Source organism: Rhea americana, unplaced genomic scaffold, assembly GCF_003343005.1.
Source record: "Rhea americana isolate MKP2758 unplaced genomic scaffold, rheAme1 scaffold_100, whole genome shotgun sequence".
Taxonomy (NCBI): domain Eukaryota; kingdom Metazoa; phylum Chordata; class Aves; order Rheiformes; family Rheidae; genus Rhea; species Rhea americana.
The window spans coordinates 176,569-192,347 of record NW_028185040.1 but is presented as its reverse complement, the minus strand read 5'-3'; the positions used below and the strand labels follow the sequence as shown (position 1 = coordinate 192,347).

General features: G+C 41.7%; 1 protein-coding gene across 1 annotated transcript in view; it reads left to right on the top strand.

Annotated features, from left to right (window-relative positions):
- Positions 1–15,779, top strand: part of BMPER (BMP binding endothelial regulator) — a 150,408-nt gene that overhangs the window by 36,235 nt on the left and 98,394 nt on the right. The window contains exons 4-6 of the mRNA XM_085303689.1: positions 849–931; positions 2,479–2,569; positions 3,413–3,495. Of these exons, the coding sequence (XP_085159815.1) occupies positions 849–931; positions 2,479–2,569; positions 3,413–3,495 (257 nt within the window). The remainder of the gene's footprint in view (positions 1–848; positions 932–2,478; positions 2,570–3,412; positions 3,496–15,779) is intronic.

The window sequence follows — 15,779 nt, the reverse complement described above, 5'->3', positions numbered from 1 at the left end:
AAAAAGCTGTATTTCCAGAAGGGTGCAGAAGATATCCAAAAGCAGTTCAGGACAGTGCATCCTGAATATCAAGGAATGACTGTCAGAGTAGCTGCTAAGGTTAGGTGTAGAAAAGGAGTGGCTCTGTGGCATTATTTGATTGATTTTACAATTTTGTGCTATGTGACTGGATGTAGGTGACTCTGTCATTCAAAGTCTCTGGCAGGACTCCTGTTGTTTTCATGGGCTCTTGGATCAAGCCCATTTAGAGTAAAATAGGCTAGGAAAAAGTCCTCAGAAATGGAAAATGGGCATTTTTCCTACAGAATATACTGCTTTAAAAATATTTGGAAAGAAATGTTTTGGCTTTCCAAAGAATTAATTTTTAGTTTTAATTGAAACAATTTTGCATTAGTAAACAAACTCTTTCTAAACAAATATTTTATTTTTCACTTAGTATGTCTTTTCTATTTTTGTTTTTTTGGGTAAGGTATTTTACTCTTTTTTTGTGCTCCCTTTTGGCTCTCCTTTTTGCAAAATTTCAGGAAAAAAGAAGTGGGAAGGAAACTTGTATGAACAGCTTATAAAAATGTGAAATTACTTTTTTCTTCCAAAAGACATGGAAGAAACTTCATTAACAAAGGAAATAATAGCTTGTATTTGAGGCATGTATTTCAGCTCTAGTACTGGTCATGTGCCTTTCTGTGAACCAACCTTTGCTATTTTTCTGGTAACAAAGTTATCACAGAACACATAAGGAGGCATAAAGCTAAGCGCGCCAACGCCGTGTGGTTGTGCGAGGGTCTTCTGCGAGGGTCTCCCCTGCAGCGAATTGACCTGCTTCTGTCTCTCTCTCTCTCTCTCTCTAGATTGCAGTTTTGAGGGAATTACGTACAACAGCTCAATGAAGTGGCACCTCCCGAGCAATCCCTGTGTTACATACCAGTGCCAGGTAAGGATGAACTCCTGTGTCAGCACCACAGGAATTGAATCACGAGCTTTTCCCATGAAATTCTGAGCAGTATTTTACCCAGTCCAAACAACCTTAAATATTTTATGTCTAAAGCACATAGGAGCTTTGCATTTAAAGCAGCTTAAACCCCTTCAGATGTGGCTGGCTATAACCAAACATTCAGAAAGATAAGTTTTATGTGTCTTGAGTACTGCGATACCCAAACATTTGTGAAGGAGTGGTACAGAGTAGAGTCATTTCCTGCTACTCTGACCTTGGAAATAATTCTGCTTTTCTCAGCATCCTAGACCTTTTATGAGATGCAAATTATTATTTTAGTAGTTAGACATTTTTGTGTGTATGTATGCATGGGTTTTACTTGGGATGCTCTTTAAGAGCAACCCTCAAGCAAACTTTTTGTTTGTTTTTACTCCTGCCTTCTTAATGCAGTGGATCAAGATTTTTTTTGGTAGCTTGCTTATTTGCAACCATACCATTTGCAAGATTGTCCATTTACAGGCACAGAACAACTCATTATGTAAGAAATTTAGTTTCTGTCTGTGAATAGATCAGTCTGCAATTTTTGCTGGTAATTTGATTCAGTATTAATGCCTGGTGCAATCAAGCATCTTCTAAGAATCACAGCTATTAGAAATAGAAGAGTTGCCTGAGTTTAAAGAGCTTCTACAGACAGGAGAAAAGGATTCTGAGATGTTTGTTTTTTTCCATGATATTTCTGCTCTATGAAATGCACCTACATTTTTAAAGATGAGTATATTGAGGAGAATTAAGTTGCAGCAGCAGTACTCTGTATCCTTGCACTTAATGGCAATATAATTAAAGCTTGAATTTAGATATTCTGATCACCACTAGCTACCTAAAATGAGCATTTCTTTATTATCTGTTCCAGTGTCTAAATGCAAACCTGGGTAAACTGTTTACTTTAGATGCACACATTTAAAAAACAGGTTTTCCCTGCCTCCAAATGCAAAGGTACAGACAGTAAAAGAATAATAGCCTTTTGTGCACAGATCCTCACATTCAGATTTGTTCAGGAGGGCTTCTTGAGCAAGAAGTGCAGGAAATGTTAATTTACTAATACTTATCAGGAGCAGCATCAAAGATAAGAGGCTCCCCTATACAGAACAAGATGTTTTTATCTCCTTTCTAAGTCTTTTTCCTCAGAGGGGAGAGGGAAGAGATTGCTTTGTGTCTGGTCCGTTTCCACCAAAGCTGCATGGCAGATTACTAAGGCTAAGGATTCCTGATAAAGCAGGATTCTTTTTCCTAACAAGGTTCTTGGTTTCTTACCTGATGCATTTTAAGGCAAATCCTATGTCTGGAGTCAGGGAGACTCAAGTGGATCTTTTGACTGTGGATTAACCTGAACCCTGATACCAGGCAGCAGATACTGAGAGAAAAGCGGCTTTGAAACCCACTGCAGCACAGTATGTGTCGTGCTATAACCATGCCTCTTGTAATTGTGGGTTTTCGCTTCTGGAAGTAGCCACAACAATAACGAACATGTCTGATCTGCTCTTTTTCAGGAAGGAGTGATAATAGAGTCGGAGRTGCAGTGTGTTGTTCATTGCAAAAACCCTTCCAAGCTCATAGGAATGTGTTGCCCTGTGTGTCCAGGTAAGATTTCATGGGAGGATGCTGCTCGATGTCAACAGCATTTCTAATGATAGCCATTATTTCCTGAGAGGCTGCATCTAATTCCACCACTATACTTGCCAAGTTACTGCAATGTGGGCCAGTGGCACATAATGCACTGAATGTTGTAAGAGAGCGAGCTTGATTTTTTTAGTAGAGGATATACACAGTAGGGGATGCATGGGAGAACGTTTGAGGTAGTTGGCAATGGCAGTGGCCTATTTTTTTTTTAAGTGTGTTTACATCATTTTTCAGAGGATCTGTCAGCTGAGTTTGCCTGGCTCATGGCTGGGATTTTGTTGGGAATGGAAGTATGAGGGTAATCCTAAAGGATGAGGAGATCCTTTTTTTTTTTTTTTTTTTTGAAGAATGCTGGGAGTGGGTTGCCTTTGTGAAGCACTGTGGCAAATTAACCTGGTTTTATAGGATAATTTGTTTTTAACATAGGTTTTGTAGGTAGGCACTGCTCCTGTTGTGATATTATTGGTTTATTCTGTTAAATTTGTTGTATTTTCTGCCAGTATCTAATAGAGACTCAGAGTGTAAGAACTAAAAAGAAAGAGAAAACTGATTAGAAAAATGTTTTAATGGAAGACCTGACTTAGCCTTGACCTCACTGGTACATACTTATCTGCTACAGAAATACGCTTTCTTTCTCCCAAAAGTCAGTTGGGGGTTCTCAAGGCCTTTATACAGGCTTTTACAGTGACGTGTATCAGAGAGGATGGTATTATTTATTTTTCCCATTGTCCCATTGTAAAGTGTGTTATAGTGAAAAGACAGTGTGTTATCTTGAGCTAAATTTGYTTAAACTCTGTTTTCCAGGTTGTGTATTTGAAGGGAGACATTACAATGAAGGAGAAGAATTTCAGCCTGAAGGAAACAAATGCACCAAGTGTACTTGTATTGTAAGTATTTGCCTTTTGGCATTTTATCTCCTTGTACGAACCTCAGAATGCACATTTATTGTCACAACAAAACAACAAATATAAGGAATTCAGCAATATTATTCATTCTTCTCTCCTCTTGGAGTTCAGATTTCTATTGAAGATTTTACTGCAACAATACCTTAGATCACTCATATTCTCAGTGTATCATCACTTTTGTGACCTCATGCTGTGTGCAGATAGAGCATTATGCTTGGAAGAGAATTGGTGTGTTGAACAAATGATGCTTTTTTTGTCATGGGATTATATAGGAGACAAAAAGCTATTCAGGTTTCATCTACTGATCAACATTTATTAGCTCTTTCCTAAAGCTGACCTGTCATAAGGTTCCTTTGAGCTGTATGCGCAAGAGCCTTTGCTCTGTCTGAATTACTGAGTGAAAGGATGAGGGTAGCCTCCTCAGGCTGTCCCAGGTGGATTTCGGCTTGATGCTTAATGAAAAGGTCATATCCTGGATTTTATCCTTGACTAGCAACAATACAGAGAGGAAGTAATAATTGCATCCTTTGGGTAATGAGCACAGGCTTCTCTTTTGCTTCCATTAAGTTAAGAGATAATGCTATGTGAGTTGGGCAGATACCTTTGACTTCATTGGTGTGATCTGTGAGACCAGTAAAATGCAGGATTCAAATCCCTAGTTACGTTGCGGCTGATGGGCTGACTATCAATAGAAAGAGCAAGCCCTGGGAAATGTCCTTTTCAGCAGAATGCTGCACAGTTTTGTTGATACCAGACACAGCTCTCCTGCATCATAAAATAAAAATGGTGTGGAGAGAAGAAAGGATAAAACTTAAGAATGAATATGTATTTATACCTACATACACAGACAGACACACACACACACACACACACACACACACACACACACATTTATTGAAGTTGCTGCAGGGAACTTGAACTGTTTTGAGGCAAAAAAAATCTGCTAATCTGAAAAATTAACTTGCATTAAATCATCACTGCTCCCATGGAGAGTTAGGCTGCTCTTTTTTTTTTTAAAAAAAAAAAAAAAAAGTTTTAATCCTGTAATAATGAAAATACGCAGTCCCACATGTCGTGGTGATGCAYGCCATGGGCCCCTGTTCTGCTGAATGCCTTCTGTACACCACGCTGAGGAGCGTTGTTCCGCATGTACTCAGTGGGTCCATCTCTCACTCCAGCTAATTTTGCTTTATACTCCAGCTTAAAGGTCCTGAGGGAAAGGCAGGTCTGAATAGTTAAGAAGTCTATGGAGACATGCGTGAGCCTTTTCAGGCTTTGCTCTTCTGTAAATACTATGCAGATATTGCCCAGTTGCTGATGTGCCAATATCTCCTTGATCGGCTTTGCTTTGTTCCCTAAATAGCAAAAGCAACTGTGCCTGGAAGAGCAGAGTGGGGAGGGATATCTGGGAGGAGAAAAGATAAAGAAATACAGGAATATGGGTTCAGACCTGAGGGCCTTTCTTTGACAGGAACCAGCACCAGGTATGTTAGAGAGGAAAATGCATCAGCTGCTGATGGTAAGAGATTAAAGCCTCAAGCAAATGGCTTAATGATCCTTTCCAAGGAAGGGAGTATGACAGATCTGGATATTAATGACATCCGTATAAAGCCCAACTCTAATTCCGAATCTTACGGATAGCAAAAGGAACACCATCTTTGTGCAAGTCACACCGGACTTTACTTCACTCTCTCTACTACTGCTCTTTTTACTCCCTCTTGATAGCTTCCTTCAGAATTGGGGCCCATGTTCTTTCCTACGTAGTTTAAATTGGAAGTGGGCGACGAGAGTATCTTAAGGGCTGTGATAACAGTTTACTACCTGCTCTACGTCCATTCCATTTGGGAATGGGTTTCCAGTGAATCTCTTATCTAAGCAGTTGGTGGATATCTTATTTGAAGATACCTATCTAGTCATCTGATAAGATGGGAACAGACTTGTGTGACGTGCTGTAACATGTGCTGRCTTTATTAGATGAAAGGTAGCTACTCACCCTGAAGTTGATTTCTTCTGTGATTTAAGATTGTACCTATTAATTTAGTCTTTTATAGACACCTGACAGAGGAAGTGTCACAAATTATTGCCAGGGTGGTTTGGGGGTGGTGGTATAAGGATTCAAGACAATCTCATTTTGTTGTGAATTTTGGATTGTATTTAGGAACCAATAAAATTCTAAAAATTGATTATTCTGGACTCCACAGGCCATCACTGTCCTTAAGATAACTCATGCAGGGAGCTTTTAAATAGGAAGAAAGTAAAGAGGAATTGCTTTGGTTTGTTTTCCCTGAGAGATGTAGGACTGTTTCACACTTGCTAAATTCATTAAAATGAGGAGTTGCTTACAAAAAGGAATTTTAGTGTTGCAAAATCGTGCACTCAAAACTCAGCACATGTCAGAAAACTAGATTGCCAGGTCTAGTCTTTGAGAAGCTCTTTAGTTGTTCAAGTCGGTGGTATTTTCAGCTCAAAGCAGTGCCTACTAGATACTACTGAGCTCCCAAAGCGTGTGAAGTGGTCATGAAGATGTTTTTTTGCTGTTGTTGTTTTTGATGTGGATTGTTTTTGCAAATCAGGCTATAGCAGGAATCTTGGGAACTGGGGAGAGCAGGCTGGGAACTGGGTAGAACAGACTGGCCCGCTGCAGTGTTTTCCTTGCATTCCTCATCCCTGAGCCGCAAAGCGAGCGATAGCATGGGTACGCGTGGGTAATTTGTTCAATCCCTACCGTCTGTGCAGGGAACTTGCTAATATGGTTTCTGTTTGGCACCACTTGTGGTTCTAGCTATTGTCTACTGCAAACTGGACCAAACCCACCAAACTCATTCCATGTAGGTCACTGAAACAACCATTAGCTAATAACTTTTGTGTTGCTACCGAGCCAGGCTGYGTTCGCAGTGGTGACACCGAGATGAAAGGCTCTGTATTCCATTACCACTTTCCTGAGCAATCTGCTCCTGAGGGTGACTAAGATTTCTTGCTGAAAATGAAAATGTATCACCCCTCACTCAATGCATATTGCCTGTCAGGAGCGAATGAGCTGGTTTTTAATGACTCAGTTTCTCTGGGGAGATGTATTTGTGTAAGAAAGGTGGACAGGATAATGGGGATCTCCTCTCACTTCRGCTGAAGCCCAGCTGCCTCACAATAATTCATCTGTCTAGCCTGTTCCTGCTTTTCCTGATAGGCCAGCAGAGTGCTCTAGAGAAACCTTGGACGTAAGCACCTACTTAAGTGAAGGGCTGAATGCTTTAATCAAGTGTTATTTCTCAGATACTACTTTTTTGAGGTTGAGAGTGTTTCTGCTTGCACAGTCCAAATACTTGGCTTACGTGTTTCCTTTCCTATAGCCTGCATTAAAATAGTCAGACTGTGATTATGTTAAATGTTTTCATTTTCTCTTTTGATGTTTGGAAAAAAACAACAAAAAAAAAAACATTGGGAGGGGGAAGGAGGGTGAGCCAGAGAAGGAGGGAGAGGAGGTTTGGYGGGGAAGTGACCTTGTGTGAGACTGGTAACCATGGAGAAGCTTATCTTTAAACAGTAGTATCCAAACTCATAACTAGACCCTTTTGATTGTGGGCACGCTCTCCCACCGCTGTTACCCAGACCGTAGGTGCGGGGAGTTTCGGCATGCGAGGCATGCGGCGGTGCGAGGTACCGCCACGCTGGGAAGACGCAGCGCTATTGAGACGCTTCGGCCGAGGACCAGTTTTACTTGAAACCCCCAGCCGGGAGCAGGGGAGCGGAGCAGTGGGTCACCCCATTAGGGAAACAATTGGAGCTTGGATTATCACATTGCTGGGATGGCTGAGGGTTGTGCTCGTTACGAACTGGGCGGCACTGGGAATGGCTGCGCCGGCTGTCCTGTCCGCCGGGAGCAACCTCCCCGGCAGCYCTTCAGTGCAGCCGCCACGTGCTACGTGTTCCCAAGCAGCAAAGGTCCACAAAAGCAACGCCAGCCTCTTATAGCTGGTCTTCTGAAATGATTAAAACCAAGTGAAATTTAAACAGCTGAAAGCAGCATGCAGGGATTTGGAGCCTTTCAAGAACAGAATTTGAAAGCAGCCTCCAACCACTCTTATTTATGCATACATCAGTGRCTTTTATGTATTACTTGAGCACGCTCAGAGGGACTCCGTATGCATGCAGCTAGCTTGTCTCCTGGTTTGCAAGTGTAAACCTGAGTATGTGCAGGAAATGTCATTCATTTTCTTCAGTGTTAGGGTACAAAAATGGTATAAAGAAAGTTCTGCACAAAGAAAAGGAAAYCACACCAACAAAATCTGTTTCTAAATCAATGAATAACAGACGTTGCAACAGTGGTAAGTAACCAGAAACTACATATGCTAATATTTTGTACACTGAGGGTTGAATTCATCCTGTCTAACTTTAGCCACATAGAAATAATGTGTCTCGTCTAAGCTACTTATCTGGGTTCCTCTGTAGCTAATGGAGAGAGATAGGTGGGATGGATTACTCTCTGCAGATGCCTATCTTCCTCCACCAGCTATAGGGAGAGCCTATGCGACTCCCACAGCCCCGGAGATGGCTGCAGATAGCTGAGATGAATCCCGCCCTGCAGTCAGCTGAGTGATAAAGCACCGCGATACCGTTTTAAAAGTTTGTCTTCAACAGACATTGGGAGCTGCTGAAATAAGTTCCCACAACAGCTGGCCGCGGGGGAGGTACTCCAGCCGTGGGTACCCCGGTCTGCTGGGAAACGCCGGAGAGCACATAATTAAACGTATCTTTGGTTAGGGCTGGTCGCAGAAGCTGAGTCCAAACTCAATTTTCCATCGTCGGTGCAGGGCCAATTGCTGATCCTCACGAATTTCCGTGTACTCGATGTGCTTTGATACAGCTCCAAATGACAGCAGACATTATCACTTTGGGGGCAGAGAAACAAAGMTTTTTAGTCGGGAGTGGAAAAGCAATGAGTTTGTCTTCTGGTAAGTGTAGTATTCACTTAGGTAGTAACAAACGTAGAAACTGTTGGCTTATAGGTGAAGGAAGATGGAGAGCAGGAAGCATTAAAAATGTGATATGGAAGGATACTTACTGGGGCTTTCTGGGGAAAAAAACAGAAAGTTTTCTGCAGGCTTTTTGCGTATCTTGAAAATTTGGTTTTCTGACTAGCCTAATAAAATCCACTGTTCCAGGTAGGTGAAGAAGTGTAGCTGTACAGATATGTGAACAAGCACTTGGTGTGAACCTAATATCAACAAGAAAAATAATGTGGCATAGACTTAGACAGTGTCTTATTATTGTTCTTTATTTGATTTTCTTCAGACTTAGAAAACTACGTCTGCTTTCATGGGGATTGTACACTACCTGTGCCATGTGCCTGTGCCACTTAATTCTGGTAATATAAAAGTCCAAAAAATAGTGTAACAAACTTTTAAAAATTGTTTGGAAAACACTGAGAGGGTTTTTTTTTTGTTTGTTTGTTTGATTTCTTTTTCCTATGTTGAAATATCGGTTTGACTATTTTTAAGCTTGACCATTTTTAAGCTTTCTTTTGATTTCTCTTGAAAAATCACTGTTGATCAGAGAATACATCTGATGCCTCTCAAAAATCATTTCTTTGAGAAGTTAAAAATAGTTTTAATAGAGATCATGGAGAAAAGTTACAACTTTACAGTTACAGTAGAAAAATTACAGATTTTTTTCCTGAAATATGAGTAGACTTTGGAATAGTGAGGTGAGTGTGCATAATTCAGTGTAATTATTCAGTGTAAATGATTCATATTTATAAGCAATTGAAATCTCAGACTGTAGAAAGCGTATTTTTTGTGGCAGGAACTCCTTCCCTCCCTCTGCGGATATTTGAATTTTATCATACGTCTCCGCTGCCAGCAAATCTTTCAGCTTACCTAGACCATGTGCGTTCCTAGCTCAGTCGGTTCCTGTATGGAAACCCTTGGTCATACTTTTAATTTTGGCGAGGACTGAAGCAGTCATTCAGTGCTGCGAGAGACCATGCCCCAGTTTGACCACATTTCCTGAGGGATTTGGATCTTGCACAGATAAGTCTCATCTCAGGAGGGGGCAGCTCTGAGGAGTGGAGGCATTAACCAGCTTCCCCCCGCTGAAGATGCAGGGGACTYCTTAAGGACCCTGAACCCAGACTGTGCAGCACCTTTCCACATTGCATTCTTCCTCGAAGTCCTTGGTTACCCCTCAGGATGCAATTCAAATTTCCCTTCTGTGCTTCAGATTGTGCAGTCAGATGCGTCTACCTCTGCTTCCCCCTCCCCTTCTTCTCCATCATTTCACATAGGTAGCGCAACCCAGTTATTGTTTCTGAGATGGCATCTAGGAAGACCAGTTAGGTGTTAGTGCCCACCGTGCTTTGTACCATACRGCCATGCATTCCTGGCCTCAAGAGACAAGAGTTTGGAAGAAGAATGTGAAGAAACAGTAACTGGTTATTTGACAGATTTCTGCAGGGAATTTTTCCTGACTGGAAAGGAGAGGATAGGTGGAAACATTGAGGAATTAGAGGAAGGAGCTCTGCTCTCATAAGGCTCTTGTCTTGTTTAGATGAAGACTGCATTTGTGGTTTGGTCTTCCAAGATAGTATTGTGATAACTGATGGATTAAGTGATACTAGAAGACATAAAAGACTAATAAATCTTCCTGGGTACCTTAAGGGCCTAGGTAAATTCTAATTAAGAGCCCCTCCTGGCTGCGCATTGCAACCCTTGTTGGAGTAGAGAGAAAAGCAGCCAGTACTTCTAACCATTTAAAAGAAACAAATACACGGAGCAGGATGTATTTTGAATTCCTAAACCATATAAAGAAACGAGTTAAGCTGACCATTCCATGAAGAATGGAATCACAAAATCATGGTAATCAAGGCTTAAACCTCAAGTGCAGGTTGCTGTACTTCTTAATAGTAAAGGAACGGCGAGCTTATGCTGTGAGGTGTCTGTCCCCTCTCTCGTTAAACTTTTCCTAATTAACAGGCTGAGATTGATTGTTCCTATTGACACAGAAGCATTAAGTACACAGAGCTTTAACAATAAAGGAGGGCTGTTAACAGGCACCCTCCGATGAAGAGACTATTTTTTATTGCCACTGGSCTGCAATGAAGACTGCAAACATCTCTGCTATAACTCACTCCTTGGAAAGGCAAGAAGCAGTAAGACTGCAGGAAACAAAAACCCTGGTTAAAGTAAGCAAACAAACAAACAAAGAACCTGCTGGCCAGCAGGGCTTGAAAGGGCTGCACGTGGTTTTAGAAGTGCCCGGGGAACACAACGGTTTTATGTTAGGCCGCTGTAGTACTTTTCATAAGTGGCTTCCAAAGGAATGCGTGTGGCATCTCGTGGGAACGCTTGTGTGCAAAATTGATTTCGGTCTAAAAGATTCCCACAAGTTGTGGTAGGAAGCAGTAAAAGCAATAGCTTGTCAATTAACAGGGTCTTTGTTTGCAAAACATTTTATGAAGAGTCCAAGCCCCTTCTGGCTAATGTTTCAAGGTAGGAAAGGCTGAGATGAGTGGCAGCGCTTGTCTTTTATGTTTGTCACCCTTTCAGTTTGCATAAACTTGGATGTCACAGGTTTGGGGGTTAGTATCGGCTAATGATAGCTAATGATTTTAAACTTGCACATATCCCTCTGTGTCCTGAGACAAGATGTTTCAGCATGCACGATGCTACTAAATGAATTTACACAAGAAGGCTTAACAACTTTGTAACACCTGCTTGTTTTCCTTCACTTGATTTTCAAAAGCTACAAAAAATGTAAAGACTGGAGACAAGATGTGCGGTGCTTTGGTTTTCCCCACCTTCCTCTCCCTCAAGTCTGACCTGTGTATCAGTTTAGGTACCATATTTTTCACTTCAGCATGCTGTAGCCATTGTGTATGTTTGTATTTAATGACTTTTGTAGAAGACATAAAGTGAAATGTGGGATCATTAAGTCTGAATCACTGCTGAGCTTTAGTAAGATGGCCAAATTCCACCTTGACTGGTTATCAGCCTGACTAAACTCTCCTTGCTGTTCCCACTGCTCCCTCAGCATGCTTTTGTTTTCTGCCCTGGCAGCATTGCATAGTCAAGAGAAAGAAAAAGTTACCCAGTAAGTGTCATTTTCAAGACTGTGACAGGCTGTAACTTTTTTGTGCAACTCATTGTTAGTCAAGCTGAGAGCGGGACAGGTGGAATAGTTCAGTGACCTCAGAACAGGCATGGGAAACAGAAAAGAAAAAAAATCTTCAAAACATGACAGTGATTTACCTGGTCCACCTTTAATCTGTCAGAAAGAAAATCTGACTGGTAGCCAAGCTATCATAACATCTTTGGCTCTCTGCTGCAGGTACGTGAATTTGAAGGAGAGATACAGGAATCYCTGCGGGAAGCTCAGGGTGAGAGTCAGAAGCAGGACTTACCACCCAGCCGCCGTTGCAGCTGAGGACTCGCACAAAGGCGAGTCCTTAAAAACTGTGTCTAACCCTGGAGGCAGAAACGGTCTCTGTGTCTAACTTTCTTCCAAGCAGTCTCATGGCACCAAAACTTCAGTCCCAAACACGATTAGGACGCCATAAAGCTTGACAGTCCTAAGCTTCAATGAAAAACCAAGAAGTTTTCAGTTTTCTGCCAGAAGCTTTGTAATGAAGCACTGACATTTTCCACAGAAAGCAGATGTGTTTCTTAAACTGCAGTTTAGTGACATCACTCAGTATTTTATGCTAAAATCATTTAGATGGAAATCTCTTTATCACCCCTTTTTGGGTGTTAGAGCCAATGCAATTGAAAATGCAAAGTTCAAATTTCCAGCGGGTTTGGATCTGATGTTTGAGGCATCTGTGTCCAAAGGGATTTGAGTGGCTTGCATGCTCTGTGTGGTTTCTTCCTTTTTTTTTTTTTTTTATTTTCTTTCTCCAGTACACAGCAGCAGGCATTTTCTGAGAGTAGGACAGAAGCTAATGTGCCCTTGCCAATAGTATCTTTCTTCTGAGAAAAAAAAAACGGAGCTGGTCTCAGCTCTGAAAACATAGTAATGAGGATATTATCATTCCTTTTACCATCGTCTGCCTTGCACCCARATATTCAGCATGCTGAGCAAAAAAATGAAAATGAAACAATATATGCAAAAWTAATTAATTAATTAATTACAAGGAATAACAGGGCTTTGTGCTCTCCAGTGCCCTGTTCTCTGCCCCTCTCCTAGTTGCAGCATAGCTTCTCTTGCATGAATCTCACTAGGAGCTTTTGCTAGCAATCTCCGTTGCTGATGCAYGGTTTATGCTTTCAGCAGCCAGCTGAACTGCCCTGCTCTCTGCCTTTTGAGCTCATTTTTTTTTTTAATTCCCTAAGGTTCCTGCAATTACCACTCCTCCTCTGTCTAGGCTTTTGAGTGCTGCACTTAGGCAAGTATGTATGTACATGTCTGGGACCACGCAGGGAGGGGAAACCGTGGGTCTATTATCTTTTCTTCGATCGACTGCACTTTGTAGTTGATATGCATGTRTAAAATCTCTTATCAGTAATACCTGAACTGCATCTGCTACAGTGACTTTTTTTTTGTTGTTTTTTAAGCTGCAAACCTGGCTCTAACACAGCATTTTATAAAGTAGCTAAATGGGATAAATGTTGGCACTTGATGGAAACCAAGGCAGTGCAGCGTTTTCTTTCCCCGCGGTKTTGGTATGCTCCTCGTGGTCAGCAGGAACAGTCCTGCCTGCTGYGGGGTGGCACTGGCGTTTTATGCAGTGATTGGATGGGCGCTACTTCAACTGCTGCTTTAACCCTGTTTGGCAAACACATGCTCATGCTGTATTCAGTGCAGCAAAGCAGTAAGCACGTATAAAATTAGGAGCAATTTGCAGGATACTTTGGGGATGAGGAATGCRCTTTTGCATCCACAACAGAAATATCATGAACCTTAGGCAACCTGAGCAGCTCGTGCGCTGTTGTTCCCCTGAGACCGTTTTTGTGGTATTTCTCTGGGTCAGACGAGAGGCTAATAAGGATACTATTAGCACATCTGATGACTGAAAGGATATTGTGTGGTTTTCATAATGTGTGTCTCATGATTCTGAATGTCTTATCAGGCTGCCAGTCTCTGGGAAATGCTTTATTTCAGTCTTTCCTCAAACCAGACTTAAGGAAAGCAATAATGACAAGCTTCCCAAACTAGGCATGGACATTGCTTGCTTATTCCTTGATACTGTTCTTAAGACTTTTCTGGACCAGCTCAGTAAATGCTGATTATTATTTTCGATTTCTCCATGATTTTTCAAGCAAAGGCTTTCACCTGGAGAAGATGGTCCCTTTTCTGGAGGTGACAAGGTTTAGCAGGGAGATGACAACTCATGYTTAGGAAAAAAAAATCTTCCTCTTGTGACGCGGTGGTTGTAAAACAACATGTAAAGCGCACAGTGCTTGAAGAGGAGCGTGTTTGTCTCAGACTCAGTGCGACCTGGGAGCTGCTACCCCAAGGCAGGGTGCCAGCCTGCCCCTGTGAAAACCCAGGGGCTCCAGGTAACACAGAGATAAAAATCTGCAGTTTCCAGCTCCCCACAAATTYCTTCATCCCTCCCTTCCTCCCTTTTGAACTCTATCTTTTTCTAAATACTACACTGCTTATTGAAGTGGAGAAGTATGCATAAGACGTGTCCTAGAACTGGGCAGATGAAAGTAAAGGGAGCAGGAGAGCGGCTGGTAGTTTCTAGCGTAGAGGATTTACACTGTATTTGTGCTCTTGTGAATGAGGCAAACCAGTAATAYTGGAAGTAGTTTTGTGATGCTAACTTAAAGTTGCTAATTTCTAGAAGCTCATCTGAAATCCGTAGTAACTTTTATCAGATGGAAGGAAGTCTTTCTCCTAAGGATGACACTTGCCCCCTGAAGGAAAGCTGTAACTTTCCTTCAGTATATGGTGTGTAACTAGTGTATAACTTTGTATTATACTCTTCTTCCCCATTTCCCAAATGCTGAACATTAATTTCGATAACAGCTGGGGAGGTTTTCTACAAAAGCTTGTAAAACTGCGGGTGTAATAAATTAGATGCAGCAAGTTGCAAAWGTATAGGTGTGACAATTTGTCTTCCATAGCCAAAAAGCCAGGATGAGGATGTCAGCCCTATGGCATACTACCAAGAGCTTGTGGGGTTTCTCCCTAGTCTATTGACAGAAATGAAACTGTTTATTTGGAGGTCTCAAGGTTTCAAAATTTCAAGGAAGAATGGAAAGCATTAAAGAGGATGGAAATTTTCAAATGTGGTAACTTTTAGCTTTATGTTCCAAAATATAAACGGCCTCAGCTAAGGCTGTGCTGRATGTCACCACTTTTTACTCAAGTTAGAAAGTCTTAACATTGGCCTTGAAACCCTAGCCTAAGGGAAGGCGTTTGTGCCATCCTGTTTAAACAGGATTTCACTTAGACTTGATGTCTCCTCCTTTATCTGAATTAAACAATACAAAACTTAAAAGATTACAAATATTAAAATGAATGTGGTTTTCTGTGATAAAATTGAGATAACTACATTCATAAAAATAGAATCTGAGTACTGGGTTGGACAGTATAAAAATGAAATCTAATTACGTCTTCTGCGTATTTTTATCATCTATGGCTAAAACACTATCAAAATAACAGGCTGCCGTCTTTGAAGATTACTATGTGCTACCTCTAAAGTTTGAAAAATAAAGCTGCTTTTCATGTAATCCTACAAAACACACGTTTTCCTGGTTTAATGAGGTTCATTTAAGTAGTGTTAATTCAGGGATAGATTGAGGCTGAATTTGTAAGTTACTGTTTTGATAATCAAGAGCAAATATTGGCAAACTTTGCAGCAACATCTTGAGTAATTGCTTGGAGGGAGAACGGAAAATGTAGTCTAAATAGATTGTTTTGCCATATTGCAAAAAAAATATGGGGTGGGGGGAGGGAACTGCCTTTTTTTTAGCTGGAACATGACTGGTGAAACATAAAAAGCTGGGGCAGAGGTGAGTGCGTGTGTGTGCCCGTGTGCCTCCAGGAGCGTGTGTTAGCGATCTGTGTGCGTGTGCGCGCCCGCCCCCGTGTCTGAGTGTGTTTGTGTGCATCTCCTGTATTTGTGCGAGGGCTTGCACGTGTGCCCGTGCGCGTGTGAGCCTGCGTCCGTGCGTCTGTGCGTCCGCGTGTGGTGTCTGTGTGTCCCTGTGTATCCACGTGTGTCTAGGGGTGTCTGTGGGCCTGTCTGTGTGTCCTTGCGCGTGTCCCCGTGCGTGCCCATGCTTGTCCCTCGGGTACGTCCGTGTGTCCCCCCGTGCCCGCGC